At 38.3% G+C, this 25,616-nt stretch overlaps 1 protein-coding gene across 1 annotated transcript in view; it reads right to left on the minus strand.

The window, feature by feature from the left end:
* The window catches only part of ADAMTSL3 (ADAMTS like 3), a gene marked incomplete at its 5' end in the record, with an annotated part of 559,659 nt that overhangs the window by 461,710 nt on the left and 72,333 nt on the right, over positions 1-25,616 (minus strand). Inside the window, 3 exon segments of the mRNA XM_079701202.1 lie at positions 628-771; positions 3,542-3,614; positions 9,516-9,584. Coding sequence (XP_079557328.1) covers positions 628-771; positions 3,542-3,614; positions 9,516-9,584 — 286 coding nt within the window.

Genomic DNA, 25,616 nt, shown 5'->3' on the forward strand with positions numbered 1-25,616 from the left:
CCGCTGAGCCTGCGTGTCCGGAGCCTGTGCTCCGCAACGGGAGAGGCCACAACAGTGAGAGGCCCGCAAAAAAAAAAAAAAAAAAAAAAACAATATGGTAGAAGACTGTCTTATGACATGGACCATGCTATAGCCAGTGGGAATAAGCAGATTACAAAAGGGAATTAGGGTATGTATACTATAGCCCCATTTTAATTTTTTAAAGGTGTATGTGAATATATATAAGAATAAACAAAAGGTATAAAGGATATACAGCAAAGTGTGTAATTGGGCCCATCACTGGGTAGGTAACTATGGGTGATGCTGGCATTTTCCTTGCCTATGTTTTCTAAACTTCCTGCAATAAACATGTATTACTTTTCTTTTAATTTTTATTTATTTATTTATATTTTGGCTGCGCCACTCGGCATGCAGGATCTTAGTTCCCCAACCAGGGATCACACCCGCGCCCCCTGCATTGGAAGCAGCAGGGTCTTAACCACTGGACCGCCAGGGAATTCCCGAACATGTATTGCTTTGATAATATGAAAAAAATAACAAGCGTTGTTAAAATGAAGGTTTTGTGCATAACCTAAAATCGACAAAGGATGCATTCTCAGCTCTCCCAGGTGATGTGGGAATACTCACCAAAAGTGGAGCCTTCCCCGAGCTCCTTTCCGTATTTCAGCATGCAGTCGCCCAGCAAGCCTTCCGTCTGTGGGTACCCCGTGGTTTTCACCTGTCCTCGGATCTTCGACACAGTGTTCAGCATTCCTAGCTTAGCTCTGTATGCTTAAAAACATTATCATTTGTAATTCCTTAAAATGGCATGGCGGAGAGACAGGTACATAGCATGTAACAAACGGGGCTGGAGAAATCAAGGTCACCCTAGACAAAATGTCAGAGCCCTGAGACAGGAAGGTAACTTGTGTGACCAAGTTACTCGCATGGTTTTCTAGATTCTTTTTTTTTTTTTTTTTTTTTGCAGTACGCAGGCCTCTTACTGTTGTGGCCTCTCCCGTTGCGGAGCACAGGCTCCGGATGCGCAGGCTCAGCGGCCATGGCTCACGGGCCCAGCCGCTCCGCCGCATGTGGGATCTTCCCAGACTGGGGCACGAACCCGTGTCCCCTGCATCGGCAGGCGGACTCTCAACCACTGCGCCACCAGGGAAGCCCGGTTTTCTAGATTCTTAACAGGGTGGGTGCTAAGGGCACTGTTGCACAAACATGACGAAAAATAGAAATTATGGCACACACTGTTGACTCCCAAATAATAGTAACCGGGGCTCTCATTACCCCACCCACAGCTTACTCACTGAGTCAGACACTGACACCTGGGCAGACAAATTTTCCTGGGGAACAACTGCAAACTAAGAATAGAATTGCTGAGGTGGATGTTGCAAACCAACTGGTGGTTAATAGCCCCCCACCCCCAAGAATGTATCCAGACTGATGATATTTAACTTCATGGTACAGGGCCACTGCGCTGCACACTCCTGTCTAGGAAGCCTAACCAGTAGGAGACAGATGCCCCGATGGAGAACCGGAGTCCATGTTGATGGTCCCTCAGGTGCAGCTCCACTCCTGGACACAAGGGAAATGATAGGTGGCCACTAAGTCCTTTCTCCGACTTAGGCCATGAGTGTTTACTAATCCCAGCTCTGTGTGACACACCATGCTAATTACTGGGACTCCAGAGAGACCTAAGACAGCCTCTGACCTCAAGGAGCTCACACTCTAGTTACTGGAAGGCAGAAAATACAAGATGTAATTATGCAAATAAAGTTTGATGTGGTGTACAGAAAGGAAAATATAACAATACACTGAATAAAGATGGAAAGATGCCCCCCAAAAGTGCAGAAATAGTGTAAGATGAATAAGGGGGAATGCTTATTATGGTTTATAACCAACAGATAAAGAGTAGGCTGCTTTGACCAAAGAAGAAATTAATACAGGACAAATCAGGAAATACTTAGGGGGAAATGTGACTATGAACTGAACACCAAGCTAAGGATTTGGGAATTTATTCTGTAGGCTAGGTGGTGTTTGAGATAATTTTAGGTTGTAAAGGGGTAAATTTTTATTGTCTTTTATTTTAATAATTACATATTTATTTTAAAGTATTCTAGACTAGTGCTTCTCAAACTTTAATGTGCATGCAAAGCACCCAAGGATCCTGTTAAAATGCAGAGCCTGATGCAGTCAGTCTGGGATGAGCCCAAGTTTCTGCATTTCCCACAGTCTCTCAGGGGATGCCGATCCTCCTGGGCCATGGACCACACTTCGAGTAGCAAAGCTTTAGACACTCACGGTGCCAGTCTTTTTGAATCTTGCCCACCTCATCCTTGAAGCACTTATCCTCCTGGTCCCCAGGCACACAGGCTTCACTCTCCCGCCACAGACACACACACACTCTGCTCCTCTTCCCCACTGTCAGGGCGGGATGTGGGATGCAGCAGTCCTGTGACTGAGGGCCACTAAATGGAATGAGAGGCTGCTAGGCCTCCCTTCCTCTTCTCCAGGAATAACCAGAGGTGTCTGGCCAAGTGGACACTTTCATTGTTGGCCAGTACCTCCCTACCCCATTCCAGTGTCAGCTCATTGAGGGCAGGTTCCCTTCCAACTCAACTGTATATCCCAGGACCCAGGAAACCCCCTTGCCTAGAGGGAGCATTTGCTAAATATGTGTTGACTGATTCATCAGGAAAAGGGACTTGTGTGGTTCAATCACTGACGAGGCCCAGGAAGAGATATATAATTATGCTTTTTAAAACTATAATCAGCTGTACAGTTTTAAAGAATTCTATACCTGCCATCCTGCCTGGACATAATATTTTATTCAATGTATGTTTTTAAATTTATTTTCTAGATTTTCAGATGGTTGGATGTGTGCTGATTCCTACAGCTGAGAGAATCACGATAATTATGTGCAAATAATAAATTCATACACAGTAAAGGCAGATTTGGAAAGCCACAGAATTAAAAGCTTGGACGCCCTCTATTGGTTTCTATAGTTTAGAACTTAGGAAAACTTCATCAAGGGATGCTGCTTCAATACCTAGGAGTGAAAGACCTCCTGTCCAGAAGCTGCGGTAACACTGGACCTTCTCATGTTTATCATACCTCACTTCATCAGCATTTAAGCCATGAAGTGAAAGCCATTTCAAAGTCACAGGCACCGTTAGAACAGGATGGCAGAAATTTTAAAAAAAAGAAAAAAAAGAGGAAACAGCTGAATAAGAAAACACGGACAAAATATTTAGTGGGTTTCCAAAGCATCTCATAAAAAATGTCTTTGCTTAGCAGTGTCTTGCTGCTAAGACCAACACTCCACCCAAATAACGTCACTATAGTTCACAGAAGTGTCTGCTCTGTTTGTCATCAGCTAGGATTCACTGCAACTACCTTTAGTCACTCAACTTAAAAAAACGGAATTTCATTATTCGGACACAGAGGACATTGTTTCTAGATCACGTCAACCATATGCTCAGTAAACCTGGGTTATTAGAATCTGTGACAGTGAATGAACAATTGAATATTTCAAGACATTTTCTAACTTTACCTGGATTCGGCTGAAGATATTCTGTGGCTTTTGAAAGAATTTCTGCAACAGCTTTATTGGTAACATCTATTTTCTTAAAAAAAGAGACACACATGAAGATATTGGTAAATGACAAACAGTGAATTCCACAGAAAAACAGAGAAATAAATTTGATCAATTTAATATATATAACACCCTTATAATGATTTTAATCCAAATGGACATTTTCAACATTTTTGGAAGAGGTAATATTTTCTTAACTTTTTGATTCTGGGACATCCTTCCAATAATTGCTCCTCCCAATGATGGTGGAGAAGACTAACTTCTTATTCAACATTAAAATGAATATTAATGTAATATTCAGGAAACTTGGACAAGTTATTATGCTCCACTAGATTATTGGTTGTGTGTGAAGGTCTCTCAAAACCAAGACTAGACATTTCTGAGCCAAACTTTCCTTATTTGCTGGGTGAACTTGAATTTCTGTACTTGTACAAGGATGCCATAATAAGGATTCATATGAGAAACTACCTCAGTAAACCAACGACAAAAGAATCATCATCACTTGTATCAATATTATCACTGAAATACATATTCTTCTGTTCTGGGCAGAAGATGCTAACAACAAAGGTTTTGCTGCCAGGTTAAGACTGAATCTTTCCTTCCTCAAAACCATTCCTGGATACTCTGGCTGTTGGTTAACCAGAAAATGAATGTGAGACTATACAATAAAAGTTAACTATGCACATTTCAATAGCTTTACTTTATACCATCAATAGCCCAAAAGAAAATGTTTTAAAGGAAAAGGAGATCCCATTCACAAGAGCAGCAATTAAAAAATAAGCAATAATGAGGAAGAAATATTGTGAGAAATGTACAATACATACTTGAAAAGCCACATTCCTAGATGGGAAAATTCAGTTTTGGAAAGATGTAAATCCTCCCCCAATTAACATGTAAAAGTAATTCAAAGCCTATCACACTTTCAATTTTTTCTTTTTTTGGTTAAAACTTGGCAAATTAATAATAAAGTTAGATTCATACATCACACTACATGCAGAATTAAAAATATGGACCTAAAAACAAACTGTAAAAGTACTAAACTATGCAGGAGAATATTTTGAAATACTGGGGTGGAAAGGATATTCCAGGCATCACCAAAATCCAAGCATCATAGATGAAAAGACCAAAATTCTGACTCCATAAAATTTCAAATGGAACGGTGAAAAGACACAATACACGAACTTTGATAAAAGTGGTGAACAGAAACTAAAATGCAAAAAAAAAAAAAGGGTTAGTATCTATTATACTCTGTACTCCCATTAAAAAAAAAAAAGCAACCCGACTAGAAAGAAGGCAATCTACAAAAGAGGAGAAATACAAGTTGCTTATAAACATTGACAAAATATTCAGGAAAATTATAAATTAAAAGGAGATACTTTCCACTCACCGGATTGACCCCCAAAAAATCTTAATTGACTAGACCCCATATAAGGTATTATACAGGTGTGGAGTAATGGGCCCTTTCATATACAATAGGAGTGCTAAATGATACGATCTTTTTGAGATCAAGGTGAAGTACCTATTAATGTACCATCTATCATACTTCCAGGGGCTTAGCATCTAGAAACATACCAGTAAACTGCACGGAGGTAAAAAGATGTTTCTTAGACCATTTTACATAGTCATAAAAACTGAAAACAACTTAAATTACAATCATAAGAGATTGGCTTGATAAATTGTGAAACATCCAAATAAGGAATACTCTTTAATCACAGAGGGAAAATAAACAGAAGATCTATAGGTACTGGGAAGACGTCCCCTGTGCATTGCTAAGGAAAAAAGCAAGCTGGTAGTGATGTCTAATACAAAAAACTCTTTTTTGTCATTTGATCTATGATCTGTTCAGGGTCAGAAGCTTTCAACGAAGCACTCTCATCCAACCTGAAATTGTATTTGTTCCCCTTAGCTGAATGCTTAAATTTGGGGCCCTAGGAAGGTTTAAAAAGGCAGAACAGAAATGAAGAAATGAATCAAACCCATATTACTGATACACGTGTGCTAGCTGTGTGTGTGGGAATGTGCCTGTGTGTATGTGTACTTGACTTGGTAACGAGTTTTGTAAACTTTGAACTCTCTTCAGTATGTTCAATTGTTTATGAAGATCTTCGAAATGTTTAAGAAAATTTGATAACTTAATGTTTATATTTTATTAGAGTTACAAGAAATGTAAGTGCATAGGAAAATCCTGTTTTAAATTTGATGTTAAGTTTGAGGGACTCCTATGTACTGCATTTGTATTGCAGGAATTTGCATTAAGGGAATTTGCTTAATTATGTAACTAGTTTGTGACAAATGTATAAGGATTTCATCTGTTCAGCTTATGACTTAATGGAAACTAAAATGAAGATTAACTAAAAATGATCATCACTTTTACACTGGAATTACTAAATTTATAAATAAAATCCATATGTGCAGTTTAAGGCTTAAGAAGAACTAGGTTTTTTATCGTATAATATCGCTTATATGTGGAATTGAGAAAAATGGTACAGATGAACTTATTTGCAAAGCAGAAATAGAGTCACAGATGTAGAGAACAAACTTATGGTTACCAAGGGGGGAAGGGAGGGTGGGATGAACTGGGAGATTGGGATTGACATATATACACTACTATGTATAAAACAGATAGCTAATGAGAACCTGCTGTGTAGCACAGGGAACTCTACTCAGTGCTCTGTTGTGACCTAAATGGAAGGAAATCCAAAAAAAGAGGGGATATATGTATACATATGACTGATTCACTTTGCTGTACAGCAGAAACTAACACAACATTGTAAAGCAACTATACTCCAATAAAAATTAATTTTAAAAAAAGAAAAAAAACCTAGGTTTTAGATTTATAACTTTATATATATTCAATATTAATTAAAACACAACATAGAGTGGTCATTCCATGTATACAACCCTCTTTGGACATGAAAAGCCACCAGGTATCTAGGAGTCACTTCTGAGGGGTGAGGATGAGAGGAGGTAGAGGCGGGAATACTTTCTACTTAGACTCTTCTATTTCTTTTGGGAAAAAAATGCCAAGAAACAAATGGCCTAAAACTCACAGGCCTTGATGTACACATACTGGTGGTGCTTCCAGGACAGCCCAGGAATCAATACAAGGAATAAACCCTTTACAAATTAAAGAGGATGCCACTAAACATGTTGGCAAAAATAAGCAATCAAGTTGAACACTGAAAAAAATAACTCACGTAGTTTAAAAACAAAAAAATTAAAAACAAAACCTCTCTTCTAGAATAACTGGGGACATCGGGGGGGTGGGTATGTGTGTTCAGGTTAAGAAAATGCAATGCAAATATCTCAGCAAACCATCAGGACAAACAGGGGAAAGCAGAGAGGTGAAAATTATTTTTGTAAAGCCTACCTGGTGTGAGGACGTCTTTGTTGGTAGATTAAATCTGGAATTTCCATCTGTGTTGGTACCCCACCCCTGAGGTGCCCAAAGCCTGTGCCACTGACACTCCCAGACCTCAGCCCTTGGGTTAGAGAGCTGCTGGCAGCCATGATTTCTGACACCTGTTTATAATAATCTTTTTTTTTTTAATTTAAAGAACTGGGAGATTGGGATTGACATATATACACTAATAGGTATAAAATGGATAACTAATAAGAACCTGCTGTATAAAAAAATAAATAAAATAAAATTCAAAAATTCAAAAAAAAAAAAGAATCCACATCTGTCATTATATTCTTCTTATTCCTTATGTAGTTTGTGTTTTCCCTTTTCCCTCTCTTGCTCACACTTAGTAGAGGTGGTCTTTCAAAAAAAACAAACAAACAGTTCTTGGTTTTATTTATTGATTGTACCTTTTTGTTATTATTGTTTTATATTTTATTAATTTCTCATTTATCTGTATTGATTTCTTCCTTCCACCTAGAGTGATTTACTTTGCTGTTATTTTCCTAGCTTTTTTGCTTGAATGATTTATTCACTCTCTTCCAACATTTATTTTCTATTAAATGCATTGAAGACTTAGCCATATATCACGGGTTTTGACATATAGAGTTCTCATGACTAAGTGATCTTTAATTTTACTTTTCATTTCCTCTTGAAACAAGAATTATTTTTACGTGTTCTTCCATTTCCAAACATCCAGAATTTGGCAACTATACCTTCCTTGTAATCCTTGTGTTCTATGATTTTACTTTGAGAAATTTGTTGAGTTTTTTTCCCATAGCCCAAAAAATAATTGATTATTGAAATTGTTTTAAAGAAATTTGAAATGAATTCTCAATTTGAGGAATGCAGATATCTATATTATTTACAATCAAAGTTGTCATATTTTATGAAAATTCTCTATGAGCCTATCTATTATTTAATTATCTGTTATTTTATGAGAAAGGTATGCAAAATCTTCTACTCTGATTTTGTCAGTTCTCTATGCATTGACAGCTTTTACCTTACATATTCAGATGCCATGTTAAATGATGCATAATGGTTCACAACTGTTATAATTTCCTGATAGATTACATGATACATCTTTCTATAATTTTTTAAAACCTTCTTTTTCCTTTTAGTGGCCTCATATTTTACCTAATTCACCTCTTTTAGAAAGTCCTTAAAACTTCTTGACCTATTAAATATTTCCATGCTTTTCACTGCTGTAATAAAACAGATAATAGACTTTCTTTTTGTATTTCTTCTGTCACTCATTCAGGTTTTGGGAGGGAAAGGAAGTAAACAAGAGGGGTCTCAGTCCAACAACCGAAACTAAAATTATTGAAATGTACTTTTAAACTTAACATCTCAACTGAATCATTTTATTAGTAATACAGTTACACAAATACCTTTATTTATCAAGAGATTTTTAAAGTAATTTTAGGTATGCCAATGATGTTTAAATGTTCTATGTTTTTCAATCTTCAGAAACTAACTTTTTCCAAAAGCAAAACAAATTAAGCTTTCTATCAAGGCCTTAACATTTCTAGAAAATTAATTGTGCTCACCCAGAAAATAAGAAGCTCCCTGGAGGACAGTGTGGCCAGGTCCAGGGTATCCTGAAGACAGTAACCCCTACACCCCCAAGGCACAGTCTGGGGCTGGATTTCCTTCCCCGGAATCTGCTGAAAGCTCTACTACCTGCTATAGCCTGTATCCTCCATGTTACACCTGAGGAAAGATGCTTTGCTTTCTCTCTGCTCTCTCTCACCTGGGGACTCTAATTATTAAAACTAGTCTATGTTTAAAGGTCCCAAAACAAAGGGGAAAGGACCTGAGGAAGCTGATAATTAGTGATGGTCCCACTTCTGCCTCCACCTAAACTACTTCACACAGTTGACCAGGAAGCTTGTTCAGGGACCGAGACTCTACAGTCTTCCTTTGTCATGTGTTAACAATCACGTCTGTAACGTGCTCATTGTATTTTTTAAATGCTTTCATACACATTAATTTTTCTGCATAATTCTCAAAACATCCACATGAGGCAAGCAGAGCACACATTATCATCCTTGTGTCACCCGTCAGGAAAGTCTGAAACCAGCTTATCCAAGTTGATTGACATGGCTGGTTCCAGTGGATAAAAATTACTTGTTATGCAGCTGCTGCAACACGTGGGAACAGGGTCAGAGTCTTCCACACATTAAATCAATATTTATATATTAGAAGAGCCTCCTCCCAGTAATACATTTCGACTCTCCAAGATATTAAATCACAATCACTTTGGCCTAAACTGTTTGCCAAGATGGACCATCTTTTGAGCATTCTGACTCTTGTCCACTAGAGGGAACCAGTTAGCCATATCCCATCTCCCAAGGTCCAGGGTCTTTATTTGGACCTTGAAGAATGAAAGAACTGCCTTTTGGATTCCATAATCCACACCTGAATTCAAACATCCTAGATCCCCACTCTAATATCCTTTACAGTATCAGTATATCTCACATCACAATGAAAGTCAAATTTATAATTTACATTAAAACGTTCTCTTACCCTTTCCATGTCAAGAAATTCATTATCTAGTTTCGTTCCTTCAACGCCACTTATTTTTTCACTAAACAGCTGTAGAAATAAACACAAGTAATTGTACTGTACAATCATTTGTTATCACAGTATTTTACCCAAATTATTACAAACAAAAACAAAAAAACTCAGGTTCAGCTTGTTGGATTTTTTTCAATTAAGTCCTTTAAGAAAATTGTTGGAAGGAGTAACCATAGCTAAGAACATGGGAAGATACACATTCCTCACTCATTCAACAGATATTTATTATGCACCTACTATATGTAAAACACATGGTAGTTGCTCTAGTAGAAACATAAATAAGATTAATCCTGGTCATCCAGGAGCCCACAGTTCAACAAAAGAGTTCATATACCAACAGTCAACTAAAATACAAGGGAGAGGGCTTCCCTGGTGGCACAGTGGTTAAGAATCCACCTGCCAATGTAGGGGACACGGGTTCGAGCCCTGGTCCGGGAAGATCCCACATGCTGTGGAGCAGCTAAGCCCGTGCGCCACAGCTACTGAGCCTGCGCTCTAGAGCCCACAAGCCACAACTACTGAGCCCGCAGGTCACAACTACTGAGCCCACACACCACAGCTACTGAAGCCCACATGCCTAGAACCCAGGCTCTGCAACAATAGAAGCCACCACAATGAGAAGCCCACACACCGCAACGAAGAGTAGTCCCCACTCGCTGCAACTAGAGAAAAGCCCGTGCGCAGCAACAAAGACCCAACGCAGCCAAAAATAAATAAATAAATTTATAAAATACAAGGGAGAAACAATAAGAATACAAAATAATAGTACAGAACACAAATTGTTGTAAACATCTTAAGTGATAAGCATTTCAGTGATTCATAGAAAGGATTCTGTGAACCTACAGTGTAAAGGGTAAGGGTGGGGATCATCCAGGACTTGTTTCCTAGAAGGCTTGGCATCTGAACTGGCTTTTTAAGGACAGGGGACATTTCAACAGGCAGGACTGAAGGAAGGCCTCTGGTGTGAGGCAGCATGAAAAAAGACCCAGAGGCAGCAATTTGTAGGGCAGTTTCTCAACCTTGGCACTCTGATATTTAGATCAGATAATTCTTTGCTGAGGAGACTGTCCTGTGCATTGTAGGATATTTAAAAACATCCCTGGCCTCTGCCTACTAGAAACCAGCAGCACACACAACCCCATTGTGAAAACCAACAATGTCTCTGGACAGTTGAGAACTACTGGTATAGGACCAAGTGTGCTCAAGAAACAGCAAGAAATTTGGTTTAACGGTAATGAATGGTACTCAAGGGAGAATGAAGGAAAATAAAAGCTGAAAGGTAGGCAGAGGCCAGACCACACAGATTCTCAAATGCCAAGGTAAAGTGTATGATTGAGAAGTCCCTAGAGTTTCTTCATCAAACAATGCAGTTGGAAAACCTTTTAGAAAACCAACTTTGGCTCCAGTATGGGTTGGATTAGAAAACAAGGAGACTGGATGAGCAGTAGAAAATGTTGTCACTTTTTTTAGAAAAGTACACATCTACAGGATTTGTTTACACCTTTAAAATACTTATATGAATATAAAACTCAGTAGTAAAGGGAGGTGGGTACCACCAATTAATGGTAAAAAAAAAAAATTGTAGGTTGTTTTAAATGTTAAGTGTGGTTTTCTGCTACTAATTACACTACTTACCAAAAAAAGGCTACAACTCCCCATCTTCCCTGTTTCTATGCCTTTGCCATCCCTCCTAGACAGAGCTGGAGTCTATTTCCACCCTAATGAATCGAGCTGGGCATGTGACTTGTTTTGACCCATAAAAACAAGCCTAGGCTCTACAAGATCTTGTGTGCTTTCACTCGTTCTCTTGAAACCCTGCTGCCACCATGTGAACAAGCCTGAGATAAGTTGCTAGGTGGTGAGAGACAAGTGGCCCCAACACCTTCAGTCAGGACAACCAGTTAATTCCCCAAACCAGAGCTCTTTAGTTTGACCTGCAGCTGACTGCAGACACTGTGAAAGCCCAGCCGATACCAGCTTAATCTGCTGACCCATGGAAGTATGGGTCATTTACATGCTCATTGTTCTAGACCACTAAATGTTGGAGCACTTTGTTACTCAACAGAAGCTGATAGATACACTAAGACAATAGTTTTTGTTCTCAGGCTCAGTATTGAAGTCAGAGAGGATTATTCTAATGCCTTGATACCAGGGGTAACCTTCAACAAGAACAATTGAGAATCCCATTGCCATACACCAAGCAGTGTTTGAGACAGATATCCATCAATTAAGTCCCCCAAATCTCTTTTCATTCTGTAGTGAAATCATTTAAAATATTGGTTCTTAACTTTGGAGGGAATTTTCTGAAAATTACACAACCACACCCCAGGAAAAACCCTCCATGTTCTGTTGCATGGTAAATTGCAAAAATGGCCGTAATGCTTTGCAGTTCCTCCCATCAAGATATGGATTTCATTTATCCACCCATAACTTGCTTTGGTCAATTGAATAGAATGTAAACAACCCTGTGTGAGCATTGACTTTGGACCTTATAGATACATTACAGCTATAAAGAGACTTGGTAGATACTTCTGCTCACTCTCTGAGGTCCACTGTGACCATCTCCATGTGAATAAGCCTGAGCTTGCCTGCTAGAGAATAAAGACCACTTGGAACAGAGATAGCCCTCCCAGCTGAGCCATCCCAGAGCACCAAAACCACAGCTCACCTGACCACTGACCACCAAGAGGTCAGTGAGCCTGAGCCCAGCTAAGATCAGTCAGACCAACAGACCCACCCAGTAAATCCCAGCTCAAATTCCTGACCTACAGAGTTGAGAACTAAATAAATGGGTTTTGTTTTAAGTCAGTATGTTTGGGGGTGGTTTGTTACACAGCAAAACTGACTGATACAATTACCTGCAATTTCAGAGGGCTACTGGAAACACAGAAGCCCATGCATATATCCTTGTTTTAAAATATCCCTTTGAAAATCCTTCTAGTATTGAGAGTTAGACCTGAAACCTACCCAGCCTGAATCAGTTCTCACTGGTTCAGGTTATACTTGTTCTATTTTTAGAAATCAGAGTGTCCAATAGAAGGAGTGTTCCCACTTTTAAGAACAGAAACTAATGAGATTAATATTTGTTTCTTATTTGGAAGGAGACACCAATATGGGATTTTTTTCAACAGAAGTCATGGTTAAGAGTCATGATCATTCCTCTGTTTTTCCTGAATTCCCCAGTGATGTTCAGCTGTTTTGAAAAGTAAGTATAAATAGATGCATGGTATTAGCTCTTTAGACCACTTGACGATATTTAATTCTTCATCATTCAAGAAATATTGTTGAGCATCTACTATGTGATAGGGAGACATAAAGATGAGAAAGACAGGGGCGATCACTACAGGGCTCCTGACCTCATTCCAGAGTTACAGAAACTGCAGCCCTATTTCTTTTAAGTGTTGGAAGCTATATATAAATACTGAAGCTTCCACTTCTGGTCAAAATGACTAGATAAACTCAAGTATGATACATGGCCTATGCTCTCAGTACATAGCAATGAAAGATTAAGTATCAAAAGAGAAAACCAAAAAGATAAGCAATGCTTAAAAAGAGAATAAAGTTTTTGTGCAGACAAGAAAAGGAACAGAAACACAATATGGTGAGCAGGGTTGAAGCCTCAGTCTTGCTGAGCTTCTTGTCTGCCACAGGCTCTGGCAGCCAGCAGTCTGGTTCCTTTTGGGTAAAAAGGGATCTAAAGTGTTCCATGAGACAAGAATCTGGAATCAAGCTCTGCTCAAAGCCAGGGGATGGGAAGGAAAAGGAGGCTGGAAAAAATATCCAGATGCAAACCACTGTCCGAGGCTAGTACGTTTGGGAATCTGCAGGCTCATGGAGACTGGAGAGCAAAGAACCAATCAAGTTACCACCTCCACCTCCCCCACCAGTTCTGTGGCTAGATTGAGATATCCCCAATATCACCATAGAACAGAAACCATAATTCAGCATCTGGGCCTTAGGAAGCGAGGTGGAAGAAATTACAACCCCTAGACAGAAGGGTGCACAGAGGGATTACAAGTGACAAAAAGACCCCCTCCCCAATTAAAAGTAAGCCTCTAAATCTAAATTCTAAGACACATGAATCAATAGAACACCAAGTAAGAGAGCCAGCAAAATCACAGGTCACAACATGAATTTACTCCTGGTGAAAATAGTTTTATGAAACAATCTGACAAAGACTTTATATGTTTAGACATTACCAATATGATAAATGAAGGAATAACTTCTATTAATAAAGAGCAAGTAATTACACAAAAGGAGGGGATTCTTAAATAGCTCTACAAAATTAGAAATCTTGGAAATAAAAAAATAGATAGTCATGAAAATGAAAAATTCAAGAGATGACATAAACTCCAGACTGGGCATAATCAGAGAGAGAACTGGTAAACTGGAAAATATGACTAAGGAAACTTATCAAAGAACAAAAAATTTTAAAGGACAAAGAAGTCTTACTTTTTTAATATGAAATGTCAATGAATATGGAGCATAAGTGAGAGGCTCCAAGATATACCTGATAGGCATTCCAGAAAAAATGACATCATATGAGAGAATCAATATTTTGATTTAATAGCTTTTTTTTCCCTACAATTAAAGGAAGATATGAGTCTACAGTTTGAAAGTGCACTCAAGTGCTAAGCAAGATAAATATTAACTCATACCTAGATACATCAAGATCTCAAGAATAAAAATTTCTAAAACTACCACAGGGGGAAAAACAAACAAACCAAAGCAACAATAAAAATGACAGATTTCTCTCTGGCAAGAATAGACACCAGGATACAATGGAGGTAAAGCTTCAAAGTGCTGAGAAGAAATAAGTGAAAATCTAGAATTTTATGTCTCCCTAAACTGTTGTTTAATAAAGAGAACAAAATAAAGATATATACAGACTATCACAGTCACTAATAAAAGTAATGCTAAAATACTTCATCAAGGAAATAAAAATTGAACCAAAATGGAAAGTATGGATCACAAGAAACAATGGTGAGAACAGGAATTGAAAAACTCTGGTGGTAAATGTAACTATTGATTAAAAAACAAACAAGCAAAAGGTAAAATTAAATCCTTAAGCAATAATAACATAAGGAGTGGGAAGGGTGTTCAGTGGATATTTTGAACAAGCTAAGGTTTGTCTGTGTTCAGGAGGAGGTGGGAAATGGGCATAACTGTAACATTGTTATAATAATGTATGAGAAGTATCTGTTTTATATAATTAATGGTAACTACTAAAAGCATAAAATAATAATATACATATAATACTATGTGGGTTATAACATAGTATCCATACCAGCACATTTGGAAAATCAGTGTTTTCCAATCCAAAAGAAAACAAAGGCAAAGGATATGGAGGGGAACATAAAAGATGACCAGTGGAAACTACAAAATAAGACAGTAATCAGAAGTCCAAATAAACTAGTAATCATTATCTATGTAAATCAATTCAATTCAACCCATGAAAGGATAATTAATAGAGTAGATTTTTTAAATCCAGCTATAAAAAGTTTTTAAGAGACACACCTAAAACACAACGCACAGAAAGAGTGAAAATAGATAAATTATACATACTAGGAAAATACTAATCAAACTAAACCCGGTCAACAATAATATCAAACAAAAAAGACTATAAGGCAAAGCATTAATAAGGATAGAGACTTAACCTAATAATAAAAGGAGCAATCCACCAAAATTCTGTTATAATATAATCCACCTAACAGCATAACTTCAGGAAAAAAAAAAAAAGTAAAGCAAAAACTGAAAGAAATAACTGAAACTAACAAATCCACAATCATTACGGGGATTTTAACACAACTCTATCAGAAAACTGACAGATTAAAAAAAAAAAAACTTGGAAGGGATATAGATGGTTTGAATGATCAAATTAATAACCCTAATCAAATATGCACGAATACATATATCCCTCCGGTCAATAAACAGACAATGTATATAGTCTTTGCAAGTATAGATAGAACATTAGAAACACTGACCATTTACTAGATCACAAATCAGTCAGTACCACAAAGAACATATTTTTAACCATAATGCAATTAAATTAGAAATCTACAATATAAGTAACTATGTAGGTATAAAATTTTAGAATTCAGTCCTAAATTACGATGAATTTAAAAGGAAACCCTAAGAGGAATTAGCAAAATAATAATAATAACAATAAAAATACTATATGTCAAAACCTGTGAGATGCAGCAAAAGCAGTGTTTAGAAAGCACTGTATTACTGTATTTTTTTAAAAATTCATTTTTTAAAAAATCCACCTCAGTGTTTCAAACTGACACATATCATTCAATCTAATTCAACAAATATCTGAAAGTCTACCAACTAGGTCAATATGCTAGAGATACAAAGATCAATCAATCTACATTCCAGCCACTTACAGGCTCATTGAGAAGCAAAAGTAAATGGCCACAACACAATGAGATGCACATAATAGAGATGCAGAATTTGCTGTTCAAACCCAGATGGAAGAAAGCAAATTAAATGGATGAAAAGATGCCAAGAAATTTCCAGAAATGAGCCTAGAAGAATATATGGAGTGCACCAAGGAGACTAGAGAAGAAGTGGCATTTCTGGCAGAGAGAATAGCATAGGCAAAGGCATACCTTATTAAAAAAAAAAAATATATATATATATATATATATATATATATATATATATGGGCTTCCCTGGTGGCGTAGTCGTTAAGAATCTGCCTGCCAATGCAGGGGACACGGGTTTGAGCCCTAGTCTGGGAAGATCCACATGCCGCAGAGCAACTAAGCCCATGCGCCACACTACTGAGCCGGTGCTATAGAGCCCGTGAGCCACAAGTACTGAGCCCATGTGCCACAACTACTGAAGCCCGCGCGCCTAGAGCCCGGGCTCTGCAGCAAGAAGACACTGCAGTGAGAAGCCTGCACACCACAAGGAAGAGTAGCCCCCGCTCGCTGCAACTAGAGAAAGCCCACGCACAGCAACGAAGACCCAAAGCAGTCAAAAATAAATTAATTAATTTAAATATATATATATAAAGGCACTTAAGAAACAGCATAACAATACAATAAAGATAATGAACATGGAAATCTGACCCCAAATGAAAATGAACATACAATCATATAGGCAGAGGTCAGATTATGAGGCTGAATTTAATCCTGTGGGCAATGGATTTTTAAGCAGGTGAGTGATATGACTGGGTCTGCATTTCAGGAATATTACTTGAATGGTTCATGGGAGAATGCACTGCAGGGGAACCAGAAGGTGGACAAGGAGATCCACTGGGAGATAAGAAGGGACACACACAAGATGAAGAGGTCGACTGGGGAATAGTGTCTAAATTTCACTCTAAAACTCTCCTATCTTCTTCAACTTTAAACACAAGTTGCCCTCACCTATTCAGCTTCTCCATGCCCAAACATTGCTTCTGACCTGGGCTTACTAGATGGAAGTTGCGAATCTAAAATACACATAGCTAAGGGAATGTGTCTCGTGTGGTCTTCCCCTGGTGAGAAAGAGGATTATGCTGCAAATTAGACCTATCCCAGGATTGCATGTTGCTATAATCAGAGATAAATCTTCATTCACCATCTACTTCTTGGTAGGCTCCAATTTTGTCAATAACAGGAAAATAAAAACCATTTTCAAAGACTACAATCAAGCAGTGATGTAAAAGAAATTTATTTGGGGGACATGAAGCTTTTGCATTTGGCTTTTCATCTAGATGTGCTGGGGTTTTAGTGGTAAATGTTAACACAGCCTTGGCCTTATTCTTGTGCAAAAATCTGTTTTCAAAGAAACCTTGGCTTCTCTACCTTCTACCCTTTTATGAAGCAAGAAAGTAAACAGCAAGAAAGCCAGAACCTAGGAGAAAATGTAAAAAAGCAAATTTTATACCTCAGGATTTTAGAACGTGCTCTAGAACAGTATTTTCCAATATGTGTGCCACAAAACACTAGCTGCACAGGATATGAATAAAGGTCAGACAAAAGAACAGCTCCTTCACCATATAAGTTTGGAAACATGGGGATAAACAAAATTAAGCAGATTTCTTAACTAAAACACTTTTTGGAGACTTTAAAATGTAAATGGGCATTTCAGATTTCCAAGGGGGTGCATATAAGATACAGTATTTCCCACCCTTATGTAGTCATGGGAGATGTCTCATACAAGGAAAAATCTCAGTGGAGATTTTGAGAAGTCCTGAACCAAAAATTTCACCTTCTCTACTAGCTCCTTTTTTTTTTTTTCTTTCAACCACTTAGTAGCTATGCTCTGCTCTTATCAGCTTGGAAAATATGGCAATACTCAAGTATAAATATAAATAATTAAGGAGACTTGTAAGTTGTTAACATTAGGAGATGAGCACAAGGTATCTGTGAGCTCTCTGTACTAGTTTTGCAACGTTTCTGTAAGTTTAAAATTATTTCAAAATATAAAATTTTTTTAAATCTCTGAAGGCTTCAGAGAGCAACCAAGGCAATCAGGATCTGAGGGACCAAAATCATGAAGAAGGGAAATGCACCGAGAAGAGCCATGCATTCACAGCTGCTTCTCCCCTTTGGGGAAATTCCTGCCTTGCAACACACGATGTAAAAAATCTGAACAGAAAGCATTAGCCTAGAACCTGCAGCAGTCTCACTGGGCTGGGGAGAGGAAAATTGAAGTGTGCTGTAACCTAGGAAACCAGGATAGAAGAGGCCAAAATTCCAGGAAAATAAGGAAACATAAAGAAGTAAACCCGACAGGCTCTGTGCAATTTCCTCTCAAGACTTTGGATAATTCTTAAGCTGTATATGCACAGAGCAAGATGCTAAGCTACCAAAGAGGCTGCTAGAAGGCTAAAGATCTAAGCAGAGATTTCTGCATTATCACAGTGATCAAGAGACAAAATTAGAGTTCAGGATGCCCAATAACGAGGAACCTCAGTAAATGGGTTTTTGGTTCAAACCCTGAAGGCCTAAGGCCCAGGACTAACTGCAAGGTAGAAAGAGACATGCCCTCACAAAGCCTGATATGCAAACTTGAATCATCACAATTCCTGTTTGCATCAAGATTCTTGACCTTAACCCTCATTATGTGCCAGAATAAAATTTCTCTCTGGAGGAAATCTTCACATATAGTATCTGCCATTAAAATAAAAAATCATCTAGCATGCCAGAAGACCAAACCAAACAACTGAAAATTAAGAAAAAAAAAATCCAATAGGCAATCCCAATACTGACATCAAAACTATCTTTAAGATAGCTATGATTAATAAACCCACAGCTAACATCATACTCAGTTGTCAAAAATGGAAAGCTATCCCTCTAAATTAGGAACAAGACAAGGATGCCCACTCTCCCCACTCTTATTCAACATGGTATTGAAGGCCTAACCAGAGCAATTAGGCAAAGAAAAGAAATAAAAGGCATCCATATTGGAAAGGAAGAAGTAAAACTGTCACAATTTGCGGATGGCACAATTTTATATATAGAAAACCCTAAAGATTTCACATAAAAACTATTAGAAATAATAAACAAACACAGTAAAGTTGCAGGGTATATTATCAACTTAAAAAAGACTGTTGCATTTCTATATGCTAACCACAAGCCAACAGAAAAAGAAATTAAGAAAACAATCCAAGGGGACCTTCAAGATGGCGGAGGAGTAAGATGTGGAGATCACCTTCCTCCCCACAAACACATCAAAAATACATCTACATGTGGAACAACTCCTACAGAACACCTACTGAATGCTGGCAGAAGACCTCAGACTTCCCAACGCAGAGCACTGCCTAAATGAGCTCCAGAGACGGGCGCAAGCTGTGGCTATCAGCTTGGACCCAAGAGATGGGCATGAAACGCTAACACTGCTGCTGCAGCCACCAAGAATCCTGTGTGTAAGCATGGGTCACTATCCACACTCCCCACCGGAAGCCTGTGCAGCATGCCACTGCCAGGGTCCTGTGATCCAGGGACAGCTTCCCCGGGAGAAAACACGGGGTGCCTCAGGCTGTTGCAATGTCACAGCAGCCTCTACCACCACAGGCTCACCGTGCATTCCAATTATGACTACCCGTCCCTCCCCACAGCCTGAGTGAGCCAGAGCCCCCTAATCAGCCGCTGCTTCAACCCCCTCCAGTCTGGGCAGGAACAGATGCCTGAGGGAGACCTACACGCAGAGGTGGGGCCAAAACCAAAGCTGAACCCCGGGAGCTGTGTGAACAAAGAAGAGAAAGGGAAATCTCTCCCAGCAACCTCAGGAACAGCAGATTAAATCCCCACAATCAACAGCCTCAGGAGCAGCGGATTAAATCTCCACAATCAACTTGATGTACCCTGCATCTGTGGAATACCTGAATAGACAATGAATAGTCCCAAAATTGAGGCAGTGAACTTTGGGAGCAACTGTAGACTTGGGGTTTGCTGTCTGTGACTGATTTGTTTCTGATATTTATGTTTATCTTAGTTTAGTTTTTAGCGCTTGTTATAATTGGTGGATTTGTTTACTGGTTTGGTTGCTCTCTTATTTATTTACTTATTTTTTTATGTTAATTTTTTTTCTTTCTTTTTTTCTCCCTTTTCTTCTGAGCTGTGTGGCTGAAAGGGTCTTGGTGCTCCGGCCTGGTGTCAGGCCTGAGCCTCTGAGGTGGGAGAGCTGAGTTCAGGACACTGGACCACCAGAGACCTCCCAGCCCCACGTAATATCAATAGGCTAGAGCTCTTCCAGATATCTGTCTCAACACTAAGACCCAGCTCCACCCAACGGCCAGCAGGCTCCAGTGCTGGACGCCCCATGCCAAACAACTAGTAAGACAGGAAGACAACCTCACCCATTAGCAAAGAGGCTGTCTAAAATCATACTAAGTTCACAGACACCCTAAAACACACCACCGTATGCAGCCCTGCCCACCAGAAAGACAAGATCCAGCCCCACCCACCAGAACACAGGCACTAGTCCCCTCCACCAGGAAGCCTACACAAACCACTGAACCAACCTCACTCACTGGGGACAGACACCAAAAACAATGGGAACTATGAAACTGCAGCCTGCTAAGTGGAGACACCAAACACAGTAACTTAAGCAAAATGAGAAGACAGAGAAATTCACAGCAGGTGAAGGAGCAAGGTAAAAAGCCACCAGACTAAACAAATGAGGAAATAGACAGTCTACCTGAAAAAGAACTCAGAGTAATGATAGTAAAGATGATCCAAAATCTTGGAAATAGAATGGAGAAAACAGAAGAAACATTTAACAAGGACCTTATAGAACTATAGATCAAACAAACAATGATGAACAATCCAATGAATGAAATTAAAAATTCTCGGGGCCTCCCTGGTGGCGCAGTGGTTGAGAGTCCGCCTGCCGATGCAGGGGACGCGGGTTCATGCCCCGGTCTGGAGGATCCCACATGCCGCGGAGCGGCTGGGCCCGTGAGCCATGGCCGCTGAGCCTGCACGTCCGGAGCCTGTGCTCCGCGACGGGAGAGGCCACAACAGTGAGAGGCCCGCGTAACGCAAAAAAATAAAATTAAATTAAAAAAAAATAAAAATTCTCTAGAAGGAATCAGTAGCAGAATAACTGAGGCACAAGAACAGGTAAGTGACCTGGAAGATAAAATAGTGGAAATAACTACCACAGAGCAGAGTAAAGAAAAAAGAATGAAAAGAACTGAGGACAGTCTCAGAGACCTATGGGACAACATTAAACACAGCAACATTTGAATTATAGGGGTCCCAGAAGAAGAAGAGAAAAAGAAAGGGTCTGAGAAAATATTTGAAGAGACTACAGTTGAAAAGTTCCCTAACATGGGAAAGGAAATAGTCAATCAAGTCCAGGAAGCACAGAGAGTCCCGTACAGAATAAATCCAAGGAGAAACATGTCAAGACACATATTAATCAAACTATCAAAAATTAAATACAAAGAAAAAATATTAAAAGCAGCAAGGGAAAAGCAACAAATAACATACAAGGGAATCCTCATAAGGTTAATGGCTGATTTTTCAGCAGAAACTCTGCAAGCCAGAAGGGAGTGGCAGGACATATTTGAAGTGATGAAAGGGAAAAAGCTACAACCAAGATTACTCTACTGGCACGGATCTCATTCAGATTTGACGGAGAAATTAAAACCTTAACAGACAAGCAAAAGTTAAGAGAATTCAGCACCACCAAACCAGCTTTACAACAAATGCTAAAGGAACTTCTCTAGGCAGGAAACACAAGAGAAGGAAAAGACGTACAGTAACAAACCCAAACAATTAAGAAAATGGGAATAGGAACATACATATCAATAATTACCTTAAATGTAAATGGATTAAATGCTCCAACCAAAAGACACGGGCTTGCTGAATGTATACAAAAATAAGAGTCATATATATGCTGTCTACAAAGACCCACATCAGATCTAGGGCCACATACAGACTGAAAGTGAGGGGAAGGAAACAGGTATTCCATGCAAATGGAAATCAAAAGAAAGCTGGAGTACCAATTCTCATATCAGACAAAACAGAATTTAAAATAAAGATTATTACAAGAGACAAAGAAGGACACTACATAATGATCAAGGGATCAATCCAAGAAGAAGATATAACAATTGTAAATATTTATGAACCCAACATAGGAGCACCTCAATACATAAGGCAAATGCTAACAGCCATAAAAGGGGAAATTGACAGTAACACAATAATAGTAGGGGTCTTTAACACCCCAGTTTCCCCAAAGGACAGATCATCCAAAATGAAAATAAATAAGGAAACACAAGCTTTGGATGACACATTAAACAAGATGGATTTAATTGATATTTATAAGGCATTCCATCCAAAATCAACAGAATACACTTTCTTCTCAATTGCTCATGGAACATTCTCCAGGAGAGATCATATCTTGGGTCACAAATCAAGCCTTGGCAAATTTAAGAAAATTGAAATAGTATCAAGTATCTTTTCCAACCACAACGTTATGAGATTAGATACCAATTACAGGAAAAAAACTGTAAAAATTACAAACACATGGAGATTAAACAATACGCTACTAAATAACCAAAAGATCACAGAAGAAATCAAAGTGGAAATCAAAGCATACCTAGAAACAAATGACAATGAAAACACAACGACACAAAACCTATGGGATGCAGCAAAAGCAGTTCTGAGGGAAGTTTATAGCAATACAATCCTACCTCAAGAAACAAGAAACATCTCAAATAAACAACCTAACCTTACATCTAAAGCAATTAGAGAAAGAAGAACAAAAAAACCCAAGTTAGCAGAAGGAAAGAAATCATGAAGATCAGATCAGAAATAAATGAAAAAGAAATGAAGGAAACGATAGCAAAGATCAATAAAACTAAAAGCTGGTTCTTTGAGAAGATAAACAAAATTGATAAACCACTAGCCAGACTCATCAAGAAAAAAAGGGAGAAGACTCAAATCAACAGAATTAGAAATGAAAAAGGAGAAGTTACAACTGACACTGCAGAAATGCAAAGGATCATGAGAGATTACTACAAGCAACTATATGCCAATAAAATGGACAACCTGGAAGAAATGGACAAATTCTTAGAAAAGCACTACCTTCCAAGACTGAATCAGGAAGAAACAGAAAATATAAACAGACGAATCACAAGCACTGAAATTGAGACTGTGATTAAAAATCTTCCAACAAACAAAAGTCCAGGACCAGATGTCTTCACAGGCAAATTCTATCAAACATTTAGAGAAGAGCTAACACCTATCCTTCTCCAACTCTTCCAAAATACAGTAGGGGGGGAACACTCCCAAACTCATTCTACGAGGCCACCATCACCCTGATACCAAAACCAGACAAAGATGTCACAAAGAAAGAAAACTAGAGGTCAATATCACTAATGAACATAGATGCAAAAATCCTCAACAAAATACTAGCAAAAAAGAATCCAACAGCACATTAAAAGGATCATACACCATGATCAAGTGGGGTTTATCCCAGGAATGCAAGGATTCTTCAATATACACAGATCAATCAATGTGATACAGCCTATTAACAAATTGGAGGATAAAACCCATATGATCATCTCAATAGGTGCAGAAAAAGCTTTTGACAAAATTCAACACTGATATATGATAAAAACTCTCCAGAAATTAGGCATAGAGGGAACCTACCTCAACATAGCAAAGGCCATATATGACAAACCCACAGCAAACATAATTCTCAATGGTGAAAAACTGAAACCATTTCCTCTAAGATCAGGAACAAGACAAGGTTGCCCACTCTCACCACTATCATTCAACACAGTTTTGGAAGTTGTAGCTACAGCAATCAGAGAAGAAAAAGAAATAAAAGGAATCCAAATCAGAAAAGAAGAAGTAGAACTGTCAGTCTGCAGATAACATAATACTATACATAGAGAATCCTAAAGATGCCACCAGAAAACTATTAAAGCTAATCAATGAATTTGGTAAAGTAGCAGGATCCAAAATTAATGCACAGAAATCTCTTGCATTCTTATACACTAATGATGAAAAATCTGAAAGAGAAATTAAGGAAACACTTCCATTTACCACTGCAACAAGAAGAATAAAATACCTAGGGATAAACGTACCTAAGGAGACAAAAGACCTGTATGCAGAAAACTATGACACTGATGAAAGAAATTAAAGACAATACAAACAGATGGAGAGATATACCATGTTCTTGGATTGGAAGAATCAACATTGTGAAAATGAGTATACTACCTAAAGCAATCTACAGATTCAATGCAATCCCTATCAAACTACCAATGGCATTCTTCACAGAACTAGAACAAAAAATTTCACAATTTGTATGGAAACACAAAAGACCTCGAATAGCCAAAGTAATCTTGAGAAAGAAAAACGGAGCTGGAGGAATCAGACTCCCTGACTTCAGACTATACTACAAAGCTACAGTAATCAAGACAGTATGGTACTGGCACCAAAAGCAGAAATATAGATCAATGGAATAAGATAGAAAGCCCAGAGATAAGCCCACACACATATGGTCACCTTATCTTTGATAAAGGAAGAAAGAATATACAATAGAGAAAAGACAGCCCCTTCAATAAATGGTGCTGGGAAAACTGGACAGCTACATGTAAAAGAATGAAAGTAGAGCACTTCCTAACACCACACACAAAAATAAACTCTAAATAGATTAAAGACCTAAATGTAAGGCCAGACACTTTAAAAGTCTTAAAGGAAAACATACTCAGAACACTCTATGACATAAATCACAGCAAGATCCTTTTTGACCCAGCTCCTAGAGAAATGGAAATTTAAAAAATAAACAGATGGGACCTAATGAAACGTAAAAGCTTTTGCACTGCAAAGGAAACCATAAACAAGATGAAAAGACAACCCTCCAAATGGGAGAAAATATCTGCAAATGAAGCAACTGATAAAGGATTAATCTCCAAAATATACAAGCAGCTCATGCAGCTCAATATCAACAAAACAAACAACATAATCCCAAAATGGATAGAAGACCTAAATAGACATTTCTCTAAAGAAGATATACAGACTGCCAAAAAACACATGAAAGGATGCTCAACATTACTAATCATTAGAGAAATGCAAATCAAAACTACAATGAGGTATCACCTCACACTGGTCAGAATGGCCATGATCAAAAAATCTACAAACTATAAATTCTGGAGAAGGTGTGGAGAAAATGGAACCCTCTTGCACTGTTGGTGGGAATGTAAATTGATACAGCCACTATGGAGAACAGTATGGAGGTTCCTTAAAAAACCAAAATTAGAACTATCATATGACCCAACAATCCCACTACTGGGCATATACCCTGAGAAAACCATAATTCAAAGAGTCATGTACCACAATGTTCACTGCAGCTCTATTTACAATAGCCAGGACATGGAAGCAACCTAAGTGTCCATCGACAGATGAATGGATAAAGAAGATGTGGCACATATATACAATGGAATATTACTCAGCCATAAAAAGAAATGAAATTGAGCTATTTGTAGTGAGGTGGATGGACCTAGAGTCTGTCATACAGAATGAAGTAAGTCAGAAAGAGAAAAACAAATACCATATGCTAACACATATATATGGAATCTAAAAAAAAAAAAGA

Source organism: Hyperoodon ampullatus (assembly GCF_949752795.1).
Source record: "Hyperoodon ampullatus genome assembly, chromosome: 3".
Lineage (NCBI taxonomy): Eukaryota > Metazoa > Chordata > Mammalia > Artiodactyla > Ziphiidae > Hyperoodon > Hyperoodon ampullatus.